The 21,776-nt window shown below is 41.6% G+C and overlaps 1 protein-coding gene across 7 annotated transcripts in view; it reads left to right on the forward strand.

Moving 5' to 3' along the window:
• Nucleotides 1-20,152, forward strand: part of LOC124177896 — a 35,521-nt gene extending 15,369 nt beyond the window's left edge. For 3 of the 7 annotated variants that reach the window (XM_046560821.1, XM_046560816.1, XM_046560818.1), the window contains exons 2-3: nt 9,164-9,284; nt 16,287-20,152. In XM_046560821.1, coding sequence (XP_046416777.1) covers nt 9,170-9,284; nt 16,287-18,865 — 2,694 coding nt within the window. In that variant the 5' untranslated portion in view covers nt 9,164-9,169 and the 3' untranslated portion in view covers nt 18,866-20,152. Of the gene's footprint in view, nt 1-303; nt 363-4,026; nt 4,090-4,320; nt 4,417-9,163; nt 9,285-16,286 lie in introns of those variants that run through there. The other 4 variants (XM_046560819.1, XM_046560817.1, XM_046560820.1 and 1 more) reach the window with 4 other exon arrangements.
• Nucleotides 20,153-21,776: the final 1,624 nt, after the last annotated feature.

The raw sequence follows: 21,776 nt of genomic DNA on the forward strand, positions 1-21,776 counted from the left end.
CGCAATGCCGGAAGCAGCGGCCGCATGTATAGATATAATAATACGACGGGCAGGTATGCATGCCCGTGTACCTATCCGATGGCCGTCCAGCCGAAGGCAGCCGCTGATGGACGTCCGGAGAACGCCTCCAGCATCGTCCGGGATGAGACGCGGAGGGAGACAAAGTGAAACCGGCAACGAATCACGCTTCTGGAGCCACGCTGTCTCGCCCGAGTAGCGCAGGTCCGACTGCCAGACGCGCGGATCGAGATACCGGAAATCATTGCAATCGTACAGTCATCGAAAGGACATTCGGGAACTTCGCGATCCGGGCGACTCTTCCGGCTTCTTTTAATTTTTCATTTTACACGAGGAAGATCAGGGTGAGATTTTATTTCCCCGATTTGATGATGCATAAAAGCGTTCTCTGTTTTGCTTCAGTTTTTTTACTACGTTACTTCGTTCCAAATTTTTCACTAATTTATAAAGCCTCGCAAGTATCACCGATACGTTTGATTGTATCTGCAGTATTTTACTCGCAACACATGTTTAATTAATGTCCCTGCAGTATTCGTCAAAGTGATTTTTACCTGTATGTTACGGATGTATGTGATATCAGAGTGTTTCGGAAAAATATTGTTTACCATTCTTCACCGTTTGGCATTCCCTGGAAAATTTGTTTCGGTTAAATGGAAGATTCTGTGAAAAGATGAGCGTTCTAAGTTGTGCGGAAGATCGTGCTCATTTTATTTTTCACTCCCAAAACGCGTAAAAGTTTTACCCAAATTCAGATCATACTCGATTTCGTCGTACTCGACCCATTCTCAAAATCTAGAGTCCTTACGCAAAAATTCCCAGCTTTTCAGTTCAATTATTAAGATATTTTCCTTCTTTACGGAATCTTAAAGAATGTTTTTTTTTGTTTTTCTTTGGAAATTGCGGTTTTTTTTTTGGCTGTTGCTGACAATCTATACGAAAATGATTTTAAAATTTGAAAATATCAGACTTTTTTACACAAAATACATAGTGGTCCATATTTTTTATTCTACGAAGAGGTGCTGAAAATTTGAAGTGAAATATGTGATGGAAGAAAAATCAAAAACTCATCAACGTGTTTCTCGTAAACGGTAGGACCTATAAGTTTAAAATTTGAAAGACTTTCATACCTTAGTACACATCATGAAATACCGAAATTGTAGCCAAATCGAATTTGTCCAACATGGCGGTTTACCCATAATTATCGGAATCAGTCATACATATTTAAAAATGATCTGGTCAAAAACCTTGTTCCTCTCGGACTTTGAAATAACCGACAAAATATTATTAAAGAATTTTGTTTTTTTCTCAAAATTCGTACATTGTCTCACGATTCTTCCGAATTGAGTTTCACAATTTCTCTAGACGATCGATTCATTGCACCTACTCAAAGGAGTAACATTTCGCAGAATTAAAGCGTCTCGAAGGTTGGTCCGCATATCAAATTTTTGCTATCTTACAAATCCTGATCATCGTACGAGTGAAATTCCGAAGGTAGAAAGAAAGGAAAAAGAGAGAGAGAGAGAGAGAGAGATATTTTCTTGAGCCCTGGACTGCCGGTAACCCGTGTCTGAATTCCCGAGGAGAAGCCATTATGTAAAATGTTTGAACTCCTTCCGCACAACGTTGGCCTTAATTCACGAAGGCCCGTGCTTGTTATATTGACGTGAAACGTTCCATTTTCGCATTCTCAATATCGCAAATCTCACGCCGAACGGCAGCTTCTCCTTCTTCTTCTTCTTCTTCTTCTTCTTCTTCTTCTTCTTCTCGTTATTCGAGCTTACTTGTGTTCTCTTGCGATTCTCACGATCCTCGATAATATCTGCCACCATATTCGACTAGCCGAGTGTAAAATTACAAATATGACAAGACGGGAGCTTTCGACGTGCTTTTACTCGGGATTATCGTTTTCCGTCCCCCGCAAATCGTCGTCCAGCCGCATATTGAGAATACGAACGTGCGTCGACCTACATCGACGTAAAAAAACATTTGCCACACCCGCAGAGACTAAACACTTGGTAATTGATTCTGTACACGTTAAATTGGGAGCCTTGCTACAGGTAGGTATGCTTATATCCATCGGTACCGAAACTCCTCGACGTATTTTCATCACACAGGCTAGTTGTGTCTTTGCGTACGGATCAGGGCGTGCCTAAGCAAGCGGAAAAGAAAGCTCGCGGTGATAAATGCGGCCCAGTGCCTTGTATTAATTCTCGGCAATAGATGGGCGACAATGTCTGATGTACAACGCTTGCATCGTCTGCATACTCGTCTAATTTTATTTTACATTAAATAAGCTTTTACGATTCCGACCAAGAATCAATGCTACAATGAAACCTTGATGCCTTTTACATTGTACGCGATGAATCGGTGCATCGAATAAACTGTGTGAAAATAACGTTAAACCGAGCCCAAGATTTCATTGAAACGATGACGTTACAAAATCGGTTGGAAGAAAACAAAAAAAAAAAAAGAAATGTCACGCGGAATGAAAAAACGACAAGTCCTGGAATGTGAAACGATACAATGCAGAGCGTAGGATTCTCTTGTCGAGTATACGTGTATAATAACACCTGTCGCCGAGTATAATGTCGGAAATATATATGGGCAGGTAATCTGCATACATACAGAATGACATAACAAATGTGTAAATCGAGATAAGATCCGCCTCTTTGAGAACGAACGAACGAACGATCGAGAAAATATACCTACGCCTTGTACGACGATACCTACCCAATATCGTTCCATACCACGATATAATACATGACATATTATAGACGGATGGGATATACTAGACGCATTATATCCGTGAATGCGCCTATGCTCGTCCATAAGCCACGCACCATCGGTAAGAGACTTTACAACGATCATATTTGCATATTAGGCCAGCATAAGCGCGATGTCCCCGCTGTGCCGGGACGTAATTGATCATCTCGCTTATCAAAGCTCCGATATTAATAACAGCTATCGTAGCCGCGTGAGGTCAGCTCGTGGTGACCCGGAGGGTAGCTTTCGAGCTTCTGCGGATAGTCGCTTAAGCGCGCATTACGAACCGTTACGGGAGAAAACCCTACGGCGTTTTTCGCGCCGATCGAGCATTATTTTCTCCGTCAAGTAAGCAGGCACCGCTATTCTCATTTTGACAATCGTTCAGAGCTGCGGAAGGAATTTGGTACTAATCATCTCTTATTGTATTCCACTCGATTCGTTTAACGAGACTTTCTGCCTTTTAGCCGCGGCGAAAGCTTTGAAAGCTCCTGAATTTACGATACATGGCAAGATGGATGAGGAAATATTCAGGCTATCTCAAAATTGATCAGTTTTATTGTTTTTTTTCACTTAGTTCCAACACCGTCTCAACTTAGAAACCTCGTGAGAATTTATAGATATTAGCTTCAAAATTTGTCCTCCGATTTCTGTATATTTACAGTTCGTCTTTTTTTTTTCTCGTCTTACAATAATTCTGGTAATTCTCATCGTAGTTACAGTATCGTCGATGACTTTGAGAATTCCGTTTGCATCGTTGAATCGTCCGAAAGAAATGAAAAACTCGAATTTTTCAAAAAAAAAAAAATCTGAAAAAAAATTAATCGACCCTGCGTGAAAATTCCCACGCCTAAAGTTCACAGGTTGGAACAACGATTCCAATTTAGAGCGCGGAAGAATCTCCTCCTAATAATTTTTTATCCAACCGTGTCGTAATGACCGGTGTAAGGATTTATGGAAAAAAGATGTATCAGCGAAAAAGAAACGACGTAACGCAAGTCCCAAAAAAAAAAAGTAAAAAAACCGTCATTTGAGGAAAAAAAAATTATAGCTCAGGCACGCTTTGACATTGTCGACGATCGTTTTACGGGTCCGAACGTTGCCGAAGTTGGTTAGCCACCAACACCCGTCAAAATGACGCACATAAAGGCACACACAGGCTGCATAACGAGGCGCGTGCGTGGTAACGGTAGACGCCGCTCGAGGCACCGATTTCCTCCAGTTCCCAGCCGCAATCGCCAGGCTGGACCAGCCATCCAGCCACGAGCTGGCGAGCGGCGCAACTGACCCGGGGGCTAGTAAGTTAAGGTACCTATACATGCGATAAGTGGGAGGAAAGTCTTTGTCGATGCCGCTGCTGCGTCTTCCTACAACGCGATCGTCCGCCGGGACGCCTTCTCACGCCTACGCGCGCTGTACGAGAAAAAGGAAGAAAAGGAAGAGGTTATAAAGGGGGGAACGAGGTGCCAGGGAAGAGGTATCGAGCGGGGTGAAAATGGGGTGAAACGCAATCGGCCAGTTACATCGGAGACGTATGCTTTCCCTCCTCAGTCCCGATCCGCGAAATCGGAATTTCGGAATACTCTCGACGTTTCTCGAACCGATTTATACGTATTCGACTCTTGTTCTACAGATGTATGCAAATTTAAGAGATAAAATATGTTTAATTTTATTTTTATTTTATTCGTAGGAATCGATTTTTTCCACTACGTTCCGAGTGTATGCAAAAATAAAAAAATTTCAATCCTTAATTATGCAATCTTTACCGAGTCGGGGATGGAGAGTGAAAATAAACATTGTATGATAATTGATTCGAAACGCTTTCCGTGAATATAATTCAAATAATTTTTCACCCAATTCTGATCATCGAGCATGAATAATCGATAATAGTGTCTGTAAAATTTTCGGATCGCGATAGCTGTTTTCCAGCGAGACTCGCATATTGACGTTGACGAAACGATTAAAGTTCTCGTTGTTCAGCCGAGTCGAATATGCGTTAAGAAGTGTGTGATAAAAAAAAAGAAAGATGGATGAATAATGAATGAATAGAAAGCGGTGTGTGTCTGTGGTGATAAAGAGCAGTGTTTGGACCGCAGAGGATGCAGGGCGATAAGAAATACAATTTCACCGGATGCCGAGAATGCCCGTGCAGTGCGACGAGTTATCGCATTTTTAAGACTGATTTTCTATTCTCTGAAGGAATAACGAGATTCCGGCGCGTTCTTTAGCTGATTAAATCTACGATATACCCGCTGAGTGAGAGACTGTTAGGAAACTCGTCGGAGAAGGTTGATTCTCTCTCCGGGTATCGCCGCGTACTTTATATATTATGCAGCGTACGCTGCTGCAACGCGCCATTCACAGCTAGGAAGCAATTAAAAATTAACACTCGATCGACTTTCTCAGCACTAATTGGCCAATGCAGGCAACGTGTCACATACGTCAACCTCCATTCGGATACCGGTACTCCGGAATCTGGATCCCTTATTAATTATTAATTGTACGTCATTGCGGCAATGCCTCCTTGACGTTCGTCGCAATTACGGACCCCACGCGTGTAGCGATTCGCAAGATCCTTGCTTGCCTACCGATCGCGAAATTATCACTCCTGCAGTCCCTTTGAAAGGATTTTCAGTGACTTTAAGACTGCTTGAGTGTGGAGCACACAGAGTTGGCAAAACAAGCACCGTTGATTAGTTGAAATTCTTAATTCAGACGATTTAGATGTGATGTTTCGTTACGCATCTGTACATTTTTTATTGCTCCATCTTTTTTTTTTTTGTTTGAAAAGTCGAAATTAATGCAACTGTTTGAGAAAAGAAAAATTACAGCTTTGCAGCTTGAACGTCACATTTGAACGGGTTGAGTTTGTCAAATATGCGAATTGTGGATGTTTTGCATTATCGTACGGTTTACTCAATTTTAAACCATCCAAAATCTGTGAAATAACAATTTCACTCAATAATGCAATATCTCGTTGTTGTTACTTTTGTTAAACGATTACTCTTCAGCAATCGTGGTTCATACGCGAAATATTTTTTCACCCATGATCAGAAATACTTAAAAACCTTCGAAACACGTCCTAAGCAATGGTAAAAATAATTTGAACTCATCTGAAATTCGTAGCAATTCAATAAAATTCTTGGATTCTGCAGAATATTATTCAACAGACGTAACATGATTTTGACAATATTTGAAGCATGTTGGAATTTGATTGAAATTGTTTTAAAAATAAAGCTGTGAAGCCCATTAAAAGCTTTCAGGATCGTTGAAACCGACTATTCAAAAATGTGAAAATTCAAAATTCATCGACGTGAAATTTCCGTAAATCCTGAAACCTAGAAATTTGGTGTATTATAGAAAAATTAACGAGATGTTTAAAGTCCCGACTTTTGCCGTATGGATTTGCTCGACTAGCTCGATAATCAGTAAAAATATACAATCTACAACTCGTGCAACGAAACGCCCTCGACATCCATTCTCGTTCTCCATCATGAAAATCAAAGATTTTCCCAGTTACTCAGAAACTTTTCTCACATAATATACGTCAGTTTCTATGAATATTTCGATTTTTATCCATACAACAATTTTTTCGCCACACCATTTATCAATGCATCGATCGGTAAAATCCGTATCAAATTTTCGACACGAAACATCATCGAGAATTCAACAGATACGTAAGATACCGTTGGCAAATATCCCATCTTGGGACACGTGTAAAATATGCAAATTCACATACCTGGTATGATGGTACTTTCACCGTAATCGAGGGAGATCAACGGGCGGTGGGTGGGAGAAGGAGGGAGGGAGATACGCAGCCTCCGATTCGAAAGATTGCAGTCGAGTTCGTCTCGAAGCATCAGCACAGAGCATCATCTCCCAGGCATCACTCTTACTGCCTGACTGTCCCGAGGACTCCTCCTATCTGTTTCTTTTCAGCTATTCCTAGACTTTTTTTCATTCATCCACCCCCCCCCCCCCCCCCCCCCCCCCCCCCTCCCTCCTATCCCACCTCCCAGACCACCGAGTTGACCGTGCGAAACGATATTAAGGGGACCGAGTACCCGGTGTCGAGGTCTATCAACACGTGCCGATCAACGGGTGAACGCCCGTTTCAAATATCCAGCTGCTGAATCATAAATTTTGTTTGCAGATATTCGCGGACTTCGATCTCTGCGGAAGAGACGCGGCGGCGATGACTTTCTCGACTATTATGAATACTTATAGACCCGAGTTTGTATAAGATTCAGGCAGCCGGCAGCTGAGCGTCTGGCCGAGTGGTGAAAGATATTATCATCTTGTGCAAATTATAGATTTACCACCAAACTAAACATACATTTTATCCACGTATGCGTATCGCGAGTCGATATTTTTAACAGGATTGATCCCGCTGTTTACGCAGTGGGAAAAAGTAGTTTGTCGAGGCTGATGTATCAATCGCAGTTCCAAAATGGCGGAATCGCCGCTTCACCTCGAATCTTTGATTGCAGTTTTTGAGGTATTTTTTGGGTGGGAAATAAGCGGAAAAGTATCGATAGGGTTGGTTGAAATGGCAGGGTGAGGAATGCACGGAGATGTAATTACTGAGAACACGGCGTCCTTCGTATTGTTGCACATAACCTACGAGACATATTACCGCTGAAATATTATTGAAATTTTTTTATTTTATTCTTCAACTTGAATGTAAGTTGGAAACTGTCGAAGAGTTTCTGACAGTAAAAAGTAGGGGCTCGAGTATTTTAATAAGCTTGATCGAACGTGTCAGATTCTATTCGGAACGTCAATATCCCGAGATAAATTTTTGCCAGTGTTGAGAACTCTTAACTTTCGCCTTTTTTCACTCCGCGAGTTATATTGTTTTACTTATTCGCTTTGTATCGTGGTTGTTTTTTTTCCTCGTCTCTCTGAACTTTATCTTGTTGATCGCAATATCGGGCTCGAGCCACTTTGTTTCTTTCGATTGGTTTTGAATTCCATCGTAATTGTATTTATCCCGTTCACTTTAATATTTTTGCGCTTCATATCGTGTTTTCTTTCTCTTTCTGTTGGTTATAGGTTTTAATCAGAATCACATTATATTTGCGGTAACGGAATTACGTATAAATAATGCTGCCAGGTCTGTCCCATTGATCCCATTTGTCAAAGTTAACTCTCTTTGCAAACGAAATTATCTCAATTCCAGTTATAACTCAAGAAACTGCTAATTCAATCGTTGTAATTCGATAATCCTTATTTCAACCGATCGAATAAGGGGTTATAGTGTTTCTTCGCCGTTGCGCATCGACTCCAGAAAACCATTTGAAATTTTAGCAAAACCATTTCCAGCATTCCTTTAAAAATTAAACAGATTCGCATGCGTTATATTATAAATTTAACGTTCAATACTGAAAAAACCAAGCGCATGGATGAAATTTCAATCCTGATTTTATTTTCATTCAAACGTTTTGCGATAAAGCGATCCTCCGAATCAAGCTCATCGTTTGGATTTCTGTTGAACATTTTCTGGGATGAAGTTTTGCAGCAACAAGGAAAAAGAGAGAAAATAAAGTAAGATAGAACGAGAAACTTTGCAAGGAAAAGGGAAAAGCAGACTTGAATTTAGCTGAGAAAGTGATCTCAAGTCGAGACAAACCGACTTCAGTTAAACCTCCTTCAATATAACTAAAAGCGAATTCGAAATCCTCCGGTAAGAAGTTCGCTTCGACTTCGTAAGTTTTTCCAACTTTAGGATAATAATTATTTGGTCATCGCATTTTTTCCCGGTCGATAAATTCGAGAAAAAGGTCAACATCGTTAAATGATGTATGTCGGAATTCGACGGACGAAAAACGAAATTGAATAAAACTGCTAGCAAAATTACATAAGTTGACAGTTCTGTTCAGGGCGAAAATCAATACGCTGTCTTGCGTAACCGAATTTGATGATACTGCACAATACAAGGCTAGATGTAACATTTGAGCATGATTCTCTCAGGGCTTTAAATATATAACAATATTGCGGGAGCGGAGAGATTCTCCTGAAGCGGTGAATATAAACCGCGGGAATGTAATTATCGCGCTGCTGATTCGACGTGTAAAAAATTCCTTGGCTATATAATTCCACGGATCAAAGATCAAGGATCCGAAATTGGCGAATGACCCGACGGATCTTTCCGTATCAAAATACTGCAATTACGAACGATCGGCACTTATCTTCCTCTCTGCTAGTTCACATAATCCTCGCTTCGTTTTACTCGTAAGGAGAGAAGAAAAAAGAAAAAATTAATAAGATATAAAATAAAAACGTGAGTGATGATAATGATGGCAAATACGCGCAGTAAGACGTGTTATTCGTTTCGGTAATGATCGGTCTTAATTTTTTTTCTCGCATTTTTTTGTTACAGCTGACGATGCTGATACCACGAGCTGCAAATCTGACAGGATCGCTGCTCTTCCTGGCTTCGATATTGAGCTGCAGCGTCAACTGCCAGATAGAAATGACCGGACTCGTCGAAAACAAAACCGGTAATGTCACTTTCTTCGGAATGAAAAATTGGGTCGCAGAAATGCCGTGATAAGAGGGCGATTTTCACTCCGCTGTAACGGAAGTATGATGTGTAAAATTATTTGCTCATTTTTCGATATTGGATAGTGCGTGAGAGTGTTGAGAGAAAATATTTTTCACATCCCAACTTACGCAAGGATTGTACTGTCCGGTAATTTCCAAATTAAAATTGGAAGATCGAAGTAGTTTTGTTGATTTTTTTAAATCCTGTACAAATTTCAATGTCACGCAAAAAATAATCGATTGAATTTTTATTCTGAACAAACATAGAAGAGTTTTACAGCTGAATTCAAATTTCTGTTCAGTTTAACGCGTAGATTTATGTATCGCCGCGATTTATAATCGTTACTGAAAGGTCACGTGATTCTTTTTGTTCATAAAAATGAGTGCAAGCTGGCGAGAAATACGGATCTGTACAAATTGCCTCAGAAACCACTCTCTCCAGTCTGTTTCTCATTCGATAGTGATAAATTCTGGGAATTCGATGAACAACCTATATTTTATCCTTCGGACCAGTGTTTTATTTTTTGTTATATTCGATTCAGTTGTTGTTGTTTCGAAGTTCGATGTACAAGATTCAACTCACCGAATGAAAAACAAAATGAATTTCTCCGCGATTGAATCGGAGAAAAGAATTAAAGAAATCAACAATATCAGTCTTTCCGTCGAATCCTTTCTCTAGGCCACGTCTCAATCCGTCCGAACAACTGACTAATTATTATAATATACTTCTTCCACATAGATATGCGTGTACGTATGCCTATATACGAGCATGTAATTACAGTTGTCCTCTCCAATCTCAACGTATGGTATATAATAACTATTTTGTTTGTGAGATTTCTTTACAGACACTATACATTTCACTTTCTATCGATTTCGCAGTGATCGTTAAACAAATTGATTCGTATACCATTGGTTATCCATTTTTACCTTCTATGTTCCGAAAATTAATTATCATCAACACGGTGCGAGACAACCTGATAATCATCGAAGCGTTGATTACATTTCATTCTATTGTCAAGATTTGAATAAAAAATAAAATGAGTAGACGAAATGAAGAAGAAGAAAAAACTATTGTCCGCGATCATCGGCAGTCGAAATGCGTGGAATATAATTATGGGTACAACGAATTCCCATGATCATTCCTCTGTATCGATTACTGTTATAATATCCCGCTGATGCTCATATACTATCATTTCTATTACTACCGTTTTTCTTTCATTTTTATTTTCTTTCTATTTCTGTTTTCTTTTTTTTTCCCCCTTTTTTCACTATCATTACTGCAATTATATCGTGATTGGGATTTTCGTTATTATTGTTATTGTTATTTTTGTTAATGCCATCGTCGCGCAGTCATCATAAGGCAATTCCATGCAGAGCGTGTAACCTGCCTTCTATATACCTATATGAGTATAATAATGTATGTACATGCGTATATATATATATATATATATATATATATGTATGTATACACATATATATATATATATGTATACCAGGTACATATAACTCTTACAAGGCGTATCGTCGATGTTTCAATCAACTCAGACAGATCAATCACGCGATTCGTGTTAGTCGTTAGAATTGGGTGGTTCGAAGTACGCGCGCGCATTCACCCAAGTTTTTTTTTTTTTTTTTTTTTATGTTTTCTTTTTCTCTCTTTTGCTCCTCGGGTTTTATTCAATATTTTTTTTTTTTTTCATCTTTTGCTTTCCTTTTCTTGGTCCCATCTTGACGAGATGTAGAGGCAGAAGCGGAAACGGAGGGCGCAATTACGCGGAGTCGTAAAGCCGACGAGCTTTTCGGTGCCTCGCGGTGGGAAAGAAAATTGTAAGGAAAAGAAAAACAATAAAAAAAAAAGAAAGAAAAGAAAAAAAAATGACAGTTTATAGGAGAAAAAAAAGAGGAGAAAAAAGTAAACGAGAAACTTACGTCTGTCGAGACATTCATCCCGTCTGCAGTTTCTTTCTCACTTCAGGTCTCTTTCGTTTTTGCTCTTTTTCAATGATTTTCCAATGTCGAACAGGCCAAAGAAAGAGATTAGATGTACTTAGAAAAACGAAAATAGAACGTGGGATCTTATTCCGTCGCATTTTTGTTCCTCTTATATTATCTCTTCAGTCGATCAATTACTTTGTCAAGCTTTTACTTTAGCGATGAGACGTATTACACACATTGGCGTTTGTCTGACTATAGAACGGCTTCACCGGTGCGTGAAAAACGATTGTCAAATGCATTGTGGGTATCTTTGGCTGAATTTTTTTCTTCCTCTTTTTTTTTTTTAATCCGTCTCATCTCATTTTTACACCTGGCTTAAATGCATAATTTTTACGACGTTTTTACGGCTGCGTTTTTATCACGTAAACATATCACGAACATATTTATCTTTCCAGATAAATTATTATTCACATCCGAGGTTGACTTTATTTTGTCCATTTAGAGACGAACAGGTTGATTTAATCATGCCGTTTTTAATTCTTGCAAATAAATATATGCGAGGATATGATAAAGAGATAAAATCAAAACTACAACCGTTGTAAGACACTTGTACGAGTATATATATATATAGATATATATATACCTGTACACAAATAAATGAATGAATAAAATATATTCCCGTGCTTACATTCTTGCTAAAAAAAAAGAAAAAAAAAAAAAACAAACGATGAAAATGTAAATTTATGCATAATGTCAATGCTGGCAGGCAAAAGAATAATTTCTAATTAGATGTTGACACTTGTGTGGATCAATCAGCCAACGGTTAACCGCTAATTGCACTTACACGCGTATAGTGAAAAATTCAAACATCTCATTATACCGAAGAGGGTTTCAATAATTGGCGAAAACGAGATCCGCGGATTATTTCGGACGAGGAAACGACTTGAAACGTGGCCGTCGCGTAGCGGCGTCGGCTGGCGATCGGTTGGGCCTTCTTAACTTTAAAGGGCCCAAATTGCTCCGCGCGCTTGTGATTAACGCGCTTCGCAGTCGCTGTTCGATACGCGTTATGCCTACCCACCTTCCTACCTACCTACAAAGATGGAAGGGATCACCGTGAGCGAACGAGTCAGGCCTATAATTAAAATTAAAAAGCCGGCGAGCAGCACAGCTAGAGCAGGAGGTCAAACAGGTTCAAGAGTCCGCAAGGATATTACAGATACTCGTCGCATATTTTCAGGGTGACTTTTTATTACAGTTCTGCCGGGAGGTTCATTTTTCATTCTCTTTTTCACCCCAAGCCGCGAGATTTTTTCCTCCTTCACAGGTGATCCTATAATATCTAATCTCATTTGACGGGCGAAAGGAGAGTTTTTCATCGTTTTTTATCGCGCCTTGTTCATGATTTTCATTCATGTTTAAATTCTAATTCATTTGAGAACGTAGGTACAGGATTGAAGTGAGAACTCGAGTCACGTCTGAAAGTTATTTCAGTTAGTTTGTTGTTATCGATTGATGACAATTTTTTTTGAAATTAGTATTCTTTATTAAGGAAAATGAAACCATCGTCGTAAGTTTACAAGCTGATCGTTTGTTTGTTTTCGATTTTGATTGACTCCAAACGTTGACAATGTGAACTTCTGTCGTATGAATGGAAAAGAATTTATAAACAGAATTTTTTTGTACAGCTATTTCAATTCTGGTCTAAAAATTGTTAATAAAGAAAGAAATCTCCTCTCACCACGTAAAAATCAGGTAATTTTTGATGAGGATTGTTGCTTCCTCGCGTTAAACAGGATTTGTGAAAAAAAGTTTCATACGTGACGGATCATTTCTGATCCAACTTAAAAACAACAGTAAAAAATTATGGTTCAGAAAAAATAACCGCGATAAGTGACCGAGCCATATTTTCCCAAATTGTCAAAGTTGAGCTTTACTTGTTACTTTGCGGAAGTTGTACTTCTTAGCACAGACAAATTGGAGTTAAAGAAGCCGCGTAGCCATTTTTACGTCGATATACGGCGAGTCGTGTGTACGTAAGGTGTTCGCGTCTCGTACCAACACTTCGATAGAAACATGTACATGCACGTGCGAGGAACATGACCCACTGACCTGCCATCACCATCACCATTACCAGGTGAGGAGGAGCTATACGGGCGTAAAATCGATCCGCTCGCGTTCAGTGGAAATATAATTACAATCGAAAATAATCAAGATTCAAATGATGCCTCGGTCACGTTTTAATCCAATTCTTATCCCCCTGATCACCTTTGTACTCCTCAATTCAATTTTTTATCCGAAATTCTCGCCCGGGTTTCGCCTCCGTTTTTGCGCCCGTGAAATGCGTTTAAGAAAAAAACCCGAATCGCAATTTTTTTACGTTGCTGTTTCGTCTTCCACTTGAGCTCCGTTTTTGATCGATTCATTTCGGCTGATTTTTGAAGTTGAACCGACTTTGAAACTTCTTTCGCGTACAATCGATTCCATATTGGGTCTCTAACGATCAGCAGTATAGTAAAACGGGAGAATAGAAAACGGAAAAAGTTTCACCAAGTTCGATACCGTATCAGGTCACGAATCTGGTGTGTGGCGTGAAACGACGCGGAAGACAGTCGAGCAATTCCTCGAACGAAATTTTTTAGAGCAGATAAACTGCCGTATTAGATGCAGGAAAGCCACTGATACCAGAGGAGTGCTGTACAAGGCCAGATTATAAAAGCGTTAATTAAAATTCGAACGACGACGGAATGAAATTCAGGAATTATTTTTAAATTGTAAATCGTAAAGTAGGCTATGAAGGTTAGGCAGGGGGAATCACTGCTTTGGTATATTTTACGTGATATAACCGAGACGCGGAACACAGCTCACTCAGCTAATCAACTCTGCCGCACAATAAACAGACTGAATTGCATTAAACGGAGAGATTTCTTCGATATTACGTCTATCGTCTTCTCGACTCGATGTTTCAGTGTAATTAACAGAAGCCAATCATTGTTTCGTTGGATACGTTATCCAATTTCTTTTTCTGACATATTGTCCGTACTTTGTAACCCGTCGAATTTGCAACGTAATTACTCGAGCATCGTTAATTGTTAATAACATTAGAGTACCTGCGGAAGAATCGGCAGAAAATTTCCCACGCTGGTATCCTTGTTCGGAGAGCCGGTTATATTAATTGATCGATGACAATCGTTGCAGGTATTTCAAACTTGCGCACTCTGCTTAATGAACTTCTCGGAGTAACCAATTTCGCGACCGATAGGTTCTGATGAAATTCGTTTCACGGCCTGCATAATCCAATTCCGGTTCACCAGTTTTCCCGAATTCAATTTAAAGTTTGGTCGGAAAGCAGTCGGCTTGAGTTCGGTCTTGCCTTCTATAAGGTAGGTAAATATACGTGCCACGGTTGGGTATAGGAATACATGTAGGTGGTTCGGTAAATATTGAATCAGCTGCCAATGTGACCAAGTTTACCACCAGACTTTATCTCATAAAGAATTTATCTCCGTTCGGAAATGACGCGCGGGTTCAACGCGTGCCCTAATTTATTCGTTTCTATTTGAATAAGGTATAATTCAATCCCGAATCATGAATTCCAGCACATTCGTAAAACGTATACCTTGTACACTTCGTTCAAACAGACTCCGAGGTGCCTCGACTCGTTTACAAACTTCCGCTCATCTTCCGTCTTGAACAACGCGCAGCTCAACGTTTTATCGACGAACGAAGGGAGGAACGTTAATTCGTCGGACGGAATTAAAGGGGAGGGCAACAGCATGGTGGCATGGAATACCTGCGGAAGTGTCAAAGAGCTCGGGTTTGATGGGGCTTTTGACAAAATCCCCAGTTTTATCGCTATCGTAATAAGGACACTCAGCGACCACCTTTGCAGAAATGAAAAAAAGAGAAAATAACTAAACTCGCTTATGGCCTCATCAGCTAAGCTACCTACGCGAAAATGGAAGAGCCTCGGAGGGCTTTTATCACGTGCGACTGACTGGACACTGTGAATCTCGTTGAGTGTTCTTAACCCTGATTGCTCTTCTCGATTGAGCAGTGGATACAGCAGCCCGCTAGAGACGCACTTACCACCGGGTCTCATGGCGTATGTGTATAATATCTACCTCGCAGGCACGTACAGGTTCAACCTTGTATGCACGGCAAACATTATGTAAAACGAGAGATTGGATATACGGCTGCGCATAGCTCATTCCGTCCGTGTCTCGCCTTTGTACGTGCGCTGCAAAGTCGAAACCTGCATCATGTGTCGAGTGTCGACCTCACCCGGCGCTGGCGCCTCCCTTCCATCATGTCGCGCAAAGTGCACTGCACTGCATCCAGGAACTGGTTGCGACGAGCATCAAACGTTTCCCGATGTGAGGCTAGACGGCGCTTTCGACGTTTTGATCGTGAAGAACGCAGAAAAACGTAGCATTGGATTGAAAGGCCGATGACCAAATCGCAGGTTCCCACATCGAGCAAAAAGAAAACACTTGACCGTTCTGAACGATGAAACTAAATTTCTAACATTTTGTACTTCTCAAGTGTAGAAAAAGCTGCAGTACAGCTGCGAACCTCATTTTGCAAGCCGCAGATATATTTTTCCACGATCGTGTTTCAGGTTGCGTAATATTTCCGACACCTGTATGAACCCGGTTTTGTGGAGTGGATGCGGGATGCATGATCGATTGTAGTTTGAGTGAAATTGAAGTTGCGCATGGCAGGGAAGTTAAGCCGGTTCGGTGGAGTCCGAAACAGGACGGCTGCCCGTTAAACGAAACCCGCGCTGACTTTCGAATCGAATCTGTCAAACGTCATTTCTCATATTCCCTTCGATTCTTCACCACGCTGTAATAATCTACCGTCCGCACTTGCGTACCGAGAGGAAGAACGGGCGTATTATAATATATAGTCAGGATTAAATCAACCGGCTGTATAGTAATTGGTTATTATGTTATCGCAGTTGATTACCGTCGCAGCACGTACCGCGTGGCTTTAATTTTCACCTCGCATTCTCATTCCAGGCGCAAACGAGAGCCGCTCCCGGGTATTTTCTCCGCGGATGGACTACGACGAGTGGACGCCGCTGGGTCGGGGAGATCCTCTGAAGAACGACCCCACCTTCGACTACGTGCCCCCTGTCCTGGACCGGGTCCAGTACTGGCTGGACTCGCACACCACGGAACCCTCGGCAAAGAGGGACATCCTGGTCCTCGGTGTAACGGCGAAGAAGACGAGCCCCAAGATCCCGGAACAGTTCCTAAAGTTCGTCGACGGGCCGAAGTTCAACAAGAGCCCGGATCAGCAGTACAAGAACGAGCACATTCTACACCGCAACGATTTTACAGGAAGCACTGGGGCCGAGCCACCGAAGATAGTGCGGAATACGAACTTCAGAAACGGCATGGTTGACTACCGGAATCATAACCGGATCCAAAACGTTCCGGCCAGTTACTATCCCAGTCCGTTCTACAACCAGAAACCCAAACCCTACACCATGATGCTACCTCCACCGGTGGTTCCCAAGCCGATCGATGCCGCTCAGCCGACCTTCACACCGCAGAAGGAGAAGATGGTCTACGCCGATCAGAACCAGCAGTTCAGCACGCAAACGGAAGAAGGTCCGATTCAGGATGAACGGCTCAGCTACATCGGTTCCCATATGAACTCATTCTCACAGCCACGTCCTTCACCAAGGCCGGTGCAGTCTTCGTCCAAGCCTCCGCCGAAGCACCAGCTGTCACAGGTCGAGGGGCTGAACAGCGTCTATACCCCGCCGGTACAGACGACCAGACAGAAGTTCCAGTCTGTAACGACGCCCTCGGTGTCATTCGAGAAGTCGAATCTCGTCTACCATTCGACGCAGACGATATCCGGAGGGTGGCTGGCCAACGGTGGTCCATCTTCAGAGGCCAATCAGGTCACTTGGCAGACGCCGTTCAACGCTCAGGAGCAGTTCGATACGGGCGGTGATCACCAGGCGGCCAGCTCGTCGAACCATGAGGTGGTCATCGGTCAGAACGCTAACATTATCGTGGACGGTGAGAATTCTGAGAACGAGGAGGTGGTGGTAGGGAAGAAGGAGTCGCAGCCACAGGATAACTCGATCGTTCAAACTCCCACTCCATCCGGCAACGTTCTTCACTCGTCGATCTTTTCAACCGACGACAACGACTCCGGCGACATTGTGGTCGGCCAACCCTCGTCCGCTGACTCGGATATGCAGATGCACATCGTTGTCGCCAATGCCGGTCCTGTCGACGCTGGATTCGGGGGTTCGAAGCGGAAGGAACCTGTCTCTGTTATCATGCCCACCAACTACGTCGAGAAACCGAACGTTACCCTTTCGGAATCTAACACTGAACCGACCAACGTCACTCACGACGATCGTCGACTCAACAGTCTCGCAACCCAGGCTGAGCAGAATATTCAAATCTCGAAACCGCTTTCCCCGCCAAATTCCATCACCAATCCACCCGCCCCCATTCCCCAAATAAACCACATGAACCACCATCCGTCCCACATGAGTCAGGTGAACCAGATGAACCCGATAAGTCAAATGAACCCGATGAACCAGATGAACCAGATGATGCAAATGAACCAAATGAACCAAATGAACCAAATGAACCAGATGGCTCACGCCCACCAGATCAACCAGATCAACCAGCTTCCAGTTAGATCGGTATTTCCGGGGCCTAACACCCAGCCGATGATCCAACTGAGTCAAAGTTCAGGTCACGCGATGATGCCTGGACATATGGGAAACGGTATGAGGCGTCCTCCGGGAGGCGTGCCGTCGATGCCGCCTCAGAAGATGTTCAACGGGCATCAGCATCATCACCAGATCGTTCAGGGGATGCAGCACAGCAGTCCTTCGATGTATGCGACGCCTGGTCCAGAAGTTGGAATGACGGGAGGCATGGAGTCGGAATCGTTTCGGACGAAGAGTCCTCCTGACCAGCAGATGAACTCGATGCAGTCGGCGAACGGAGCGGCGGCTCCGCCTCAGGTTCCGTTCCTGCCGACGGCGGCATCTTCGGTTTCACAACCGGAAACGGTGACCTCGAGTCTCGATCTGGTCACGGATTACATAAAGAACCAGTCTCCGTTGGCCCACCTGCTGAACAACGAGATGAACCGAGTGACTCGCACCTCGACAACGGCGGCTCCGACGACCACGGTCTCAAGCCTCACGACCGATCCGATATTCTCGCACTACAAGCAGCCAGCCAAGCCGATCCGGGGCCCGATGTACCTCATCATCCAGGGACACTCGAAGGTCAAGACCTACAAGCCCTCGGTGAACAGGCACGGCGTGCCCGTCGAGTACAACGAGATCCGGGAGGCGAGCACCGAGCGACCGTCGAAGCTTGAACAGCTGATAAACGAGAACACGAAGAGTCGGATTGGGGATAAGAGCGTTCAGGAGAAGCCGGGCTTCGTCGATGAGGAAAAGGAAAAGCCACGTCGGAAGAGAGTCGAGGAACAGGACCTGATCAGTCTCGTTGAGAACAACTTCAGCGGTTTCACCCTTCGGCCGGAATCCCACGTCGAGGAACACCGAAGGGCCAATTCACTCACGACCATAGAAATTAACAATTAGATGTACGTGCTGCATGTCGTCGCTGTTGAGTTGTTGTCGCCTTTTATAACGTTAATCGTTTCGTACTCGCATGCGTGCGTTTCCCCCTTCCGGGCAAAGAGGAGATGAGAGAGATTTTTGAAGAGATATTCCAAAATTAGTTTGATAGAAGTTGACCTGGGTTATTGATTGAGAACTGCTCACCCTGAGTTCGACATATTATAAATTGTACTTTAATCGTTGCTTATTTATTTATTTATATTACGTTTTAACTGTTTCGCTTGTTTTCACTTTCACGTGCCAGTATCGGATTTGGAGTGACGTCGTTCGAGAATAAGGATATAGGATTTTACGTCATCGTTATCGCTGTTATTGAATTATATTACATTATCATACGTAGGTAGAACTCGAAAGTAGTCCGTAATCAGTCAGTCGACAAATTGCCGTAACGCTTGTTTCAAATTTATACAAATATTTCAGAGAAATTAATTAATTTATACTGTATATTAGGGCTATGAAATATATATACGGCATATAAAATAATACAAATATATATATATACATATATATATACCTATATACACACATGTTAATGTGTAGTTTATAATCGTGAACGTGCTGTAGCTGAAAGTATTGAATTATATAGGAGAAAAGTATAAACACATCATATTTCAAAGTTTAGCTTATCCCAGTTTATTTATACGACCATTTATACACATAATTCACCCATACTTATTATGATCATATAATTTGTGATTAGCGTGGATCTGTATTGTTATTGCTATTCTTATTATTATTTATTTATTTTATTTAAATTATTTATGTATATTTACGCGCCCAATCGTATAATATTATACATATATAGGTATTAACACTAGTCTTATTTATACCAGTTACCAAACATATCGATTACGCACTAACAATCAAACTTAAATATAGTAGATGTACATCGCTGAATACACATTAATAGTTGCTAAGATTATTATTATTATTATTTTCATTATTATCATTTACTCTCAAATATATATATATATATATACGTATATGTTGCTAATGTATTATTATCGTTATTACACAAGATAAGAAGGAGAAAAAGATAGTAATTAGACAAGATATTTAATAAAGAATTAAAATATCAGCACGAATAAACGTAAAACACACGCTATTATTTATACGCGCTCGTTGTCTCCGTACGATTGATTCGAAAGTAATGTAGCATTATATTATTGTATTGTTTACGTATGATGTTTGTACCTGACGGTCATGTTTTATTGATTATTATTAACAATAAAAGATATATTATCACGATCATTCATTGTCGTTTAATGTGGAACTAGCTTTATGCCGTTACTCGGTTCACTAAATTTTCGCTTTCACCATTTCCCTTCTCTAGTACAGCATTAGCTTGGTGCATATTAATATTGTCCATAATAATACATTCCCGAGCACAATGATAATAAAAACTGGCTAAAAAACATAGAAACATTGAATCCAGTGGACACGACGTGTGATAAATATCCTGGGAAATATAACGAGTGTAATTTGCATAATGAAAAACGATAATCAAGCTTAGTGCAGCAAATAAAGCTCCGAGTTAACGCGGCGTATGATAATTCCTTGCACGGATTGTCAGAATCGATTCGACCGAAAGGTTTACATACGAAAACTATTAGCCTTAATAACTTCGAGCCGGTGGAAAAATAGAAATACAGAATTCCCCGATGCCATGCATGCCCATTTGCAATAGAAAATAAAAAGCGGACATAAATACTCCGGCACTTCGTAAGCCTGGAAGATGAATCGACGCGGCTCGCCCGGCGCAGCGTAACTTTCTTTGGATTTATAATAATTTTCAATTCGTAAGAGAATAATCTTTGGTATTCGAGAGGCAGAGACGAGCCTCAGCCGGGTAGAAATTCAATCATATATTCTCCCCATCCAGGAGCCGAGCGACACTCACTTCGGATCATAAAGCTGGCGTGGTGCATTGTGGGCGAATGGGCAAGAGCTTGCAGCCTCGAGGATCTTGTTATCTGTAAGGACGCTTTCAGGCTCGAGCTCTATCCAATTAAATATACCTACTTGATTTAATTAAGACGGGATTTATTACTCGACGAATCAAATAAACTTCGAATCTCGTCTCGCGAATTGTCTACTTAAAGTTTAATCCTGCGTACCAGCGGACGAAATTGGTATTCTTCCTACGCCCAACGTCTTCACTGTCGAGACGGGGCCTCCGATCGTTTTGATTGATTTATTGACATTGATCAAGCCGATCTTCGATCCATCACGGCATTAAACTGCATCGCCGTCGGGTGCTTCGACTCTTGACCCACTCGGATTTTCGTCGCATCCACTTAACTTTTTGTAAGATTAAAAGAAAAAGATAAAAGTAAAAAAGAAAAATGTGAAAACCGCAGAAACAGGTACCGAACACCCGGATTCGTTCAGAGGATCATCGACGTAATCAGAACATTTTACCGAAGAGTCGAGTTACTTTTTTACTATCTAACGGTTGGAATCGAAACGATCGGTTCCTTATCGGCGATTGATCTGCTGGACTAAAAGTGGACCATCGGATGACAGGAAAGCGAAATTGAGCCGGCGTCTCGTGATCGAACGGCAAAACGCGACCGGCATACCTATCATCAATCCGCAAGTAAGTAGAAAAAATTGGAATTTTTAAGCCCCCGGTCCTCTTCGGTTATCCAGCTGACCGTGATAAATGAGACGTAAGAATTAGCGGTGATTGATTCATATTCTTACCAGCCGTATTAATTATTCACACCAAATATTGTATATATTAGGTATACGAGCATACGCACACATGGGTCGAATAAGTCTGGTAAACGACTCAGCACCGGAAACACTTAACGCGTTCGGTCTTTAATTATGGATTTTTTAATTAGGCGGACATCGTAAACCAGAGAAA

Source organism: Neodiprion fabricii, chromosome 3 (assembly GCF_021155785.1).
Source record: "Neodiprion fabricii isolate iyNeoFabr1 chromosome 3, iyNeoFabr1.1, whole genome shotgun sequence".
Taxonomy (NCBI): domain Eukaryota; kingdom Metazoa; phylum Arthropoda; class Insecta; order Hymenoptera; family Diprionidae; genus Neodiprion; species Neodiprion fabricii.